The 9,211-nt window shown below is 40.3% G+C and overlaps 1 protein-coding gene across 1 annotated transcript; it reads left to right on the top strand.

The window, feature by feature from the left end:
• Positions 1 to 5,021: 5,021 nt before the first annotated feature.
• ier5l (immediate early response 5-like) lies at positions 5,022 to 7,292 on the top strand. Its single transcript, XM_026998397.3, has one exon. It carries the CDS (start codon positions 5,178 to 5,180, stop codon positions 6,087 to 6,089), a length of 912 nt encoding a protein of 303 aa, XP_026854198.1. The 5' UTR covers positions 5,022 to 5,177; the 3' UTR covers positions 6,090 to 7,292.
• Positions 7,293 to 9,211: the final 1,919 nt, after the last annotated feature.

Genomic DNA, 9,211 nt, shown 5'->3' with positions numbered 1-9,211 from the left:
CATCTGTCTGCCAAGCACGAAAAGCTCCGCCCTGATATTTTTACCCACTGGTCCTCCTGCCACCTGAATGCCTTAGAGTGTCCTGGGCAACTCAACGCACACTTCAAATCCCACAATTCTCCTTTAATAAAAGTATCCCACTGTATATCCTTGGAGAACGGGGAATGTAGTCTTTGTGACTTTTAATTTAAAATAGTGTTGATTGACAGGAGGTCATTTGACTTCATTGTAATCATAAAAAATGAGAACACAATATTCAAACAGAATAGTATTATATAATGTGCATGGACAGTGACTGGTTTAGTGGATTATACCTATAGACACAAAAAATATGTAAATCGATGCATCTATCTTTGTTTTCTTTCTCTACCTTTTTTTATTTTAATTGATTCTGTTTTCTAGATGCAAAAATGATTGTGATCACACTGATCATAGTTCTGTGGGGGGAAAAAAATAATTATTTATTTCACTAATTTTTGTTTAGATATATTTTATGCATCCATTCCAGAGAATTGCAGATTAAGTTTAAAATTGTTTGTTATTTGAAACATGGTACAAACTGTGATATGCATTAAAATATTACATTACTAACCTTTTGATAGCAGAGGGTAGGTTATACAAAGTGTTTAAGAGAACAAGGTCAATGTGTTTTTTTTAGTTACCATCAGATACTCCTAATGAATACATGCCTAGTACTTAAAAATCATTCAAATAAAAAACTTAGAATTTTAGTAAAACTTTATTGGCAACATGTAAAGATATACATATTGCTTTTGTCTACATAGCCAGTAAACAATACATGATATATGGGAGAAAGTACAAAATGTTACCTGAATATTATAATACCTGGGACTGCAGTGAGTTTGAATATTTGAAACAATAATCTTCAGGTACAGTATACCCTCTTGATTCAAAGGCACATATCTTTTTCACCTGTGAGAGTGTTTTCAACTTTTGAATGGATGTCTTCAAGTAGTTAATTTGGCAGTGACAGGACCCTCATCATCGGAGTCAAGAAATTTTAAATGTATTTTGTGGCTCCAGTCTCCCACACAGCTCTATGACTATATCTATGTCCCTTCAGCAGTAGAGTGAAGCTGTAACCTCTCTCTGTCTGCTTAAACAAGGCATTTCACATAGCAGAGGCCAACTTGTTTGTGGTCAAATATACAAATTCAAAATGTAGTTAATATATTTGATTTCTTGAGTATTATAGATGTGGTCCCAACACAAGTTCCTTTTTTGGAAAGTGCGCATTGTAACATCTTATTGAAATTTCTCTTGGTTGAGAGTCCAGAGCCGATATATATTGGTTGTGTAGGTGTCAGGACAATGGTTGTCAACTGTGAGCCTGTTGCACACAACAGAAGCAATCTGATTGCACTGGAGTCAACAGAATGTTCATAACTTCCCCAGTTACCCATCAGCCATGGCAGTTGCTGTGGGTACAAACAGGAGCTAGAGGGCAGCCAGAGGCCCATTGGGCTGGTGAGCATGAGGTTGACGACTGGAGTCTCCATGGACACACAAACCTGTTAGAAAAGCATTACGGTTCTAATACCAGTGCAGCGTAATGAAGCTGTGGACCTGTCAAGCTTTGTGCCGAGCAGGTTCTGTTTCATGAGTGAGAGCTAAATTCAAAGAGAGGTGAGCATAATGGTAGTCAGTTGGGAGGCTGGAAAAATAGACGTGAACAATAATTCTTCAAGGAGAGAAAAAAATAATTGTGGTGGAAGCTCCTAGAGCCCATTCTAAGGACAGTGTACTACTTTGCATTACTGTGTGGTGTCAAAGTGATACCTTGCTATATTTCAAGCCCCAAAACAATTTATATCAGCTTGGGCCTACACTACCAATGAACAAACGAACTTTCTCCTTTCCTCTCTTTTTTTTTTTTGTTGCATCCATGTTTCTAAAACGCAGATCCACACCCACATCCTGTTGAGCAATGTTAATTTTGCTAATGCTCAGTTTTCTTGTTTTCTCTCACCCTCTCTTTCTTAAAAGTATATTATAACCCTACACCAACTGGGCCTATTAGAATTTTTTGTTTCAGCCCAATTGGACCCAACCTGACCTGACCCGAGAAGTACACTAACTACATTCCACGGCACACTAAGTCCTCAATGCCAGTACAGCAGACTCAGGCAGTGTTCCACTGCCATGTAATGTCGACTTGTTTCAGGTCTCACAGATTTTGTTCAAGTGTCTGTAAACATCTTAAGAATCCACAGCCTCCAAAATTAGGAGCACTGCTGCTTGCTAGGCGACACGTGCGACATTACCGTACAACCATTTGTGAGCTGAACTTGCCCCAAAACCTGAAGCTGTTCAAGAATCTGAAGGCACTGCAAAAGTTTGATAATGGTATAGTTCTAACACTGTAAGGTCTACATCGCTCCTGAGCAGAACTAGTCCAGAGGATCGGGCCCAGGAAAACATCTGCCAATGCTTCAGAACCCCTACATTTCCTGCACGAATGGGCCAGGAGGTCAGAGGGAGGGGGAATGCCACAGCTGAACAGCAGCCTAGCAGCACAAACTCTGAAAGAACGTCACATGAACTGTTACACGCTATGTCCATACTCACACGGCCTGTCAAGTGGAAAGGACCCAGCTCATGATCATTACAATAAATATAACGTTATTCTGTTTAATATATACCCCCTCACATTGACAGTACTGTCGATTAGTGGCTTGCTAGTTGTTGATCTCTTATCTATCTGTGGATGGTGGGGTGGGGTTGAGGAATGGGAGTGAGACATCATTTGCATCACCCCTGGAGCCCCATAGGGTTCAGCACCTTGCTCACAGGCACATCACCCTCAGTCAGACTTGACCCTTTTACCTAGAGTTCTGCATAGCCAAGACCACACTCTATAGCTCTAATGTGGGGACTGAACCAAGACTGCACTCCTGGTCCTAATGCAGGGACTGAATAAAGAGTCCGCTGACTCATCCAGGTTTTGTTTCCCAGTATTAAACACAGGAAATCAAGTTAATAGGTACAGTAACCAAGCAGAGGTTCCATTTACAGCATTTAACAGACACCCTTGTCCAGATGCTCTTGTCCATGGCAGTTTATCCACACTTGTAAAAACCATGCCCTATAAATTATTACACCTTGTCCAAAGACATAACAAGGCTGGATTAAGATGGCTTAATCCTGTTTTTACAATAGATTGTCAATGTGGTTATTAGAAACTGCCATCAGATATAACCTAAAATTACTGTATGCAATTCTGGTTTCCACTATAATGTATTATATGTTTGGTGTTGTGGATCATTCTTGTCATTATGTAACACAGTTAGAACAATGTTTTTTTTAAATAGAACATACAAATAAACAAGAAACAAACAAATACGTTTGTTTTTTTCCTTGCTCTGTTCTTGTACACTCATATGCCTAACCCAATCACCATTCCCAGTGCCTTATCACCATTCCAGTTTGGTCTGAGATGGTTCCCCTCACATGCTTATTGATTTCTTCCTGCGCGATGCATAGCTAAAAGATGGGTGCCTCTGATCCCTGCCATTGTTAAGATGCAGAGGTGGTAGCACTGGAGATCTATGGGAGAGAGAGAGGATAGAAAGAGAGACAGAGAGAGAAAGAGAGAGGGGGAGAGGGAGAGAGAAGGAAAGAAAGAAAAAGGGAGAGACAGAGGGAGTGGGAGAGAGAAAGAGAAGCAGAGAAAGACAGAAAAAGAGGGAAAGAGACAGGGAGTGATACAGAGGAAGAGAGAGGCAGAGATAGTCAGAGAGAGAGAGAGAGAGAGAGCGTGAGAGAGAGAGAGAGAGAGAGAGAGAGAGAGAGAGAGAGAGAGAGAGAGCTTCACATGATCTTCAGGATGTGCACCTCCTAATTCTAGCAGGTTTTCCTTACTGGGGAACGAAAATACCAGAAGAGGGTATGAAACTGTAACAGTGACATAGAATGGTAGTTACCAGATATGAGCCCATATACAAGCCTACTTGTGCTATGAAATTTCTATAAGTATTAATATGACATAAAGTGGGATAAAGCACAATACCTCTTATAACACAGTATTGAGACCAAAGTGAAAATTTCTGGCAGATATTAAAGGACATTACTTCTACATAGCACTTTGAAATGGTTCTTATTATGTTAATATAAATACACAACACATTTTAAAATATTTTTTTGACTTGAATTTTTAAATACTTATTAAATTATATATATATATATATATATATATATATATATATATATATATATATATATATATATATATATAGTTATTAATGAGAATTTAAAAACAAGGTGTAAATGTATGAATGTGTGTATGTATGTATACATTTGTTTATTTTTATTTGTTTTTAGAGTTTGTATAAACTTCTATCTACATATTTACAATGACTGCATCTTCGATTTGCCTAAGCAGAAAACAGCTCAAATATGCATTTTTCTAATGTACCCAGCATCAAATAATACGAAATTTCTTATCTAATATTTTATTTTCAGTAGTTCATGCCTATTTATACAAGTCTTTGCGCAAACTTAAACAACTTTCAACCAAAACTCGCAACAATTAAAGCATTCCTGGACAAAAAAAACGACCAACAGGACAAAAACCTTTATCAAGACATAAAATAGCCTAAATGGTTTGGGCCGTGAAGGCAGTAAGTTAAACAACAAGTAAAGCACTTCTTTTTTTTTTTTTTTTATTTGCTTCAATTTTATTTAGGCGGTTTCGATTTGAAGCGCTAGTTTAATATGGGCACATTCACTACTTTGTATCTTGCCCAACACGTGCGCTCGAGAGACAACCGGGTTCTCCACTGTTCAGTGCGCCTCATGAGAACATTCCAGTTTGGTAAAGTCAGTTTGGAATTTGAATAGCACGGAAGAACCGCCTCTCTGTGATTGGCTGTAATCGAAACGTACGGGCGGGACTTACTTGTCACTCATGATCATTTTCGCCCGTTGTTTGGACAAAGGCGGTGTGGGTGGAAACGCCTTCGCCATATATATACTATGGCAGCGGGTTTCAAGCTAATGATTGCTTGCGCTTGCTTGTAGAGGCAGCAAAGGCTGTGTTCAATGTTTCTCCACAGAGCTAACTTAAGCCTTCGCCCCCGAACGAAATATCGTGATTTCGACTAAAAGAAAGTCCGTATCCTTCTTCGGAGAGGTGGGAAAGCATCAAAACCCCGACAATGATCAGCACAACGGAGTGTGCAGTGGATGCACAAAGTCTAATTTCGATTTCTTTACGGAAAATCCACAACTCCCGGACGCAGAGAGGGGGAGTTAAGCTGCACAAAAACCTCCTGGTCTCATACGTGCTGAGGAACGCCAGGCAAGTCTACATGAACGAGAAGTACGCAGAGATCTACAGAATGCAACAGTACGAGGAGGTAATGACCGTATGCAACGAGATACAGGAGCTGAACCCCCTCGATTTAGCCGAGGACTGCGAGGAGCAAAGCGCAGACTGCTGCGGCATTGGGAACGAGCCGCCAAGTCTTTGCGGCGCGCTTTTGCCCGTCAGCCACCAAGCTCCGGTGCAGTCGGCGCACATACAGCCACCCAGCGCTTGCTCTGCGTCTCTGTCTCTCCAAGGCGAGGATGTTTGCAAGACTTCGGAGCCCTTGTTCTACCGAAGCTGTTGTGCGGAAGCGTACCCCGCATCGAACTGTGAGTTTTCCCCGGCGAACAGCATGCACTGCAACAAAACGACAGTGCTAGATTTGGACACGCATGTCGTTACGACGGTGGAGAATGGGTATTTGCATCAGGACTGCTGCGCGTCGCTACAGCCGTGCTGCCCAGGCGCACAGAACCCGGCCAAGAAACGCAAGGTTGACTTTGGCTACTATGTGTCCGAGATCGAGGAGGTGCCGGATTTTACGCCGTGTAAAAGAGCGAAATTTGAGGACTGTTCGTACGCTAACACAGAGCCCTTGGACACGTCGAACATTTCCAATCTGATCTCGATATTCGGATCGGGGTTTTCGGGGCTGGTGAGCAGGCAGACGGACTTTGAGCAATCATTAAACGGACAGTTCTGTAGCAAACAAGCCCTTGCGAGTTTAGGAGCATGGACGAGAGCTATTGTAGCTTTTTGACTCTGTGTTAAATTAGAATCAAATCCTTTATGAAATTGTACAAAGTCTAAGACAAATTGACTTTATTTTTGCAACAAAATGTTATTTAAACATTTAAGTTAGATTTGTTTTAGTTTCGTTTTATTGGGGAGGCGAGGAGTGGTTGTAGCCTACCACTTGTGATGTATCCTTTTAAAACTGACGATGTTGACATTACGAACATTTTAAAATGGTTATTGAAATAATCTAACGAAGTTGAATTTCGTTGCCTTAAACCCAACGCAAACTGCTAGCTAGCTATCACCACAAACATGGGAAGTCTTTGAATGTTTTTGCTCGTGGATTGTTTTTCAGTTTCTCATTAGGAACTTTCACAAAGATGTCTTGTAAAATAACATTACCCGTGTAATGTTAAATTCTGCAAACAAGCCAGCCCCACACTACACGTTCTCAGTCGTGAAAACATACTTCACTACAATTAACCCTACCTTTTTACAAAGGCTACATACAGCACGACTATCTTAACTTTTGCTTACGGGGAGATCATGTGAAGCTATAGGACTGGCATATTCCGACTACATCAATATCATGTAAGGCAATCGTATAGGCTAAAGAAGGTGCAATATTAAACCCCCCTCTCTGTCTAGTTTGTCTTCTTTATATTTTAAAGTGGCGAAGACTGGTGCATTTTGTTGACTGCACTGACGTACAGCACCAGATCCTCCTGAGTGTTTGTAGTCCAACTATGCCAGTCACATCACTTTGAACGTTGGGGCCATTAATTAACGCTACAACTACAACTCCCAGAATGCACGCCGTAATTTAACCAGCCAGGTGTTTGGGTTTTTTTTTGTTTTTTGTTTTTTTTTTTGACCATTTGGTCTCTAGATTGTTACCATTTATTTCCCTTTTACTCTCTAAACAAGCTGATTAAGCCTTCACAGTAATTCATAATGCCAGCATTTGCTTGGTTTTGTGGGTTTGATTTTATTTTCTACAATGTTAGACCTTTTGTTCTAAAAAGGCAATCTCATAAGTTAGCCATAAGTCCTCACATTATATAAGCACTATGTGTACTGAATTAAAGACGTTTTCAGACGTACTCTCCATATTTTGTTGGTATTCTTGTATTTTTGTGCATATTAAATTGTATATCACCGGGTAAAACTGTTTTAGAAAGTATTTGTTTAAAATTTATAACCTTAATAAAAAAAATGAAATTCATTTGGTTGACTAATCCTTTGTTCCTGCAATAATTTGTTGCCCATGCCTTCTGTATAAAAGCAGTGAACTAACAGCAACCTTCAAAGTTTAGATCATGCAAAATATAGTTATACCCACCACAACTGATTCAGTATATGGCTAAAGCTCTTATCCAAGGACAAAACCTACTTCTGCTGTCCTGAATTAAATACTAGTACAGCTGCTACTGCAAGTTAACTGAGCAGTACAGCTTCATATATAAGTCATGTACTACACTGGGTAGTGGGTGTGTACCCAGAAATGAACTAACAGCATATCACAGAAGAACAACATAAACAACCTATGAAGGTTGTAAGAAGGCTACAAAGCTCTGTAAAAATGAAACATTTGAAAACGTGCTACGTGGCCTAATGTATACACCAGTTACCATTTTGTCACGTTTATAGCTAAAACTGCCCTTCTGAATACTGCATGCCCCTTTTAGTGTTTATGTTCTGGGATGCTGTTGACTTAAACTTTAGATATTTTTAACGTTTGTGGCCTACTAAAACAGACTATACAGATATAAGAAATACACAGTAAATATATAGTCGTTTTGGAGCCATTGCCTGGTTTAGCATAAGCAACAACTATGCGATAACAAATAAAGTAGTTTCGGATAAAGCATTTCGCTGAAACGATGTCTTACATTAGTAGTTTTCTGCACATTTTTGGATTCTTTACTCTCTAACCTGTGTTCTGTTGGGCGCCGCCATGAGCAAGGCGCACTCACTTTTTTTGTCAGACACCCTCGCAAAACTTGCAGGCTGTGTTATCTCTGTTGTATGCCACATGGTGGTGTTCTTCAAAATCGATGAATGAAGGTATTAGAGCGCCTATGTAGCGGCACCTCGGGCTGACCTCGGATCCGCGGCTCCGCTCGACCAGACCCCCCCCCCCCAACTTCTCCTCCCCCCTCCTCTCCCGTCTCCCTCGTCTCCAGCCTGAAACCTCTCGACTCCACTCAATTTGAGATACTGCAGTACGTTCGACACATCAGCATCGAACATACGCTACAGTCTCTGTCCAATCTCCGTGGCGGCTGTACACTTCGGCTATCTACTTGCGCATGTTAAATAACTTAAAATGCAGGTAATTCGGCGACATAGGGATATTAAGAAGATTGTAGAAGTGCATCTTAAAAATATGCAAAATGTAGCTGTTGCATCGAACCATGTTTCGAATGGAATGCATGTGTTTTAAAATACTGTAGGATATTTCAAGGTTAAATTAAAGGTTAAATTTCGTGAAGGCGATATAATGACGTAATTAGGCTGCTTTGGAAAAAGCACGTGTAGTGATGTTTGTTCGCATGATTATAAATATGTAATGCTCCGCAACGAACACTCATACATGCAACCGATGTATTTAATGCGTTTCAAGATTTTGTAGCGTATACCGTCTTATTTTTAGACAAATGCCGTGCAGTAGTTGTTCCCGTTTAGCCACGTATGGCGAGCTCCTCCGCGTGGCAAAAATGGGAAATGCTTCAGAACGAATTTACTTTCTGTGTTCGCGGAAACTCTAATAAATTTGATTCATTTTATTAAGGACTACATCCTATGACTTTTAAACTTAAATATGACAATATCCCCTATATAACGCCACCATCCCACCCTCCTTTATGAGTGCGTCTGTATAAAACCATTTGGATGTTGTAGGCTATTGACCATCTTCAAAAGATATGCAGTGCGTAAAAATACGAGTTAAAATGTCAACTCATTATAATTTTGTTTATCACATGAATGCGCCGTCTTTTGAAGCTGCAAAAGGTTTGAACCATCTAATGTCCCACTTAAAGGCACATAGCCTCGACTACTGTCTTTTTTCGACGGAGCTGTGACCGTTGATCGCAGCGGTGGGCTCTGCGTTTGAATACAATAGAACAGGGGGAGGGTAGA

The sequence above is a fragment of the Electrophorus electricus genome, chromosome 8 (genome assembly GCF_041902795.1).
Source record: "Electrophorus electricus isolate QZ-2024a chromosome 8, ASM4190279v1, whole genome shotgun sequence".
Taxonomy (NCBI): domain Eukaryota; kingdom Metazoa; phylum Chordata; class Actinopteri; order Gymnotiformes; family Gymnotidae; genus Electrophorus; species Electrophorus electricus.
The sequence above is the reverse complement of the archived record's forward strand: the minus strand, read 5'-3'. Positions and strand labels throughout refer to the sequence as shown.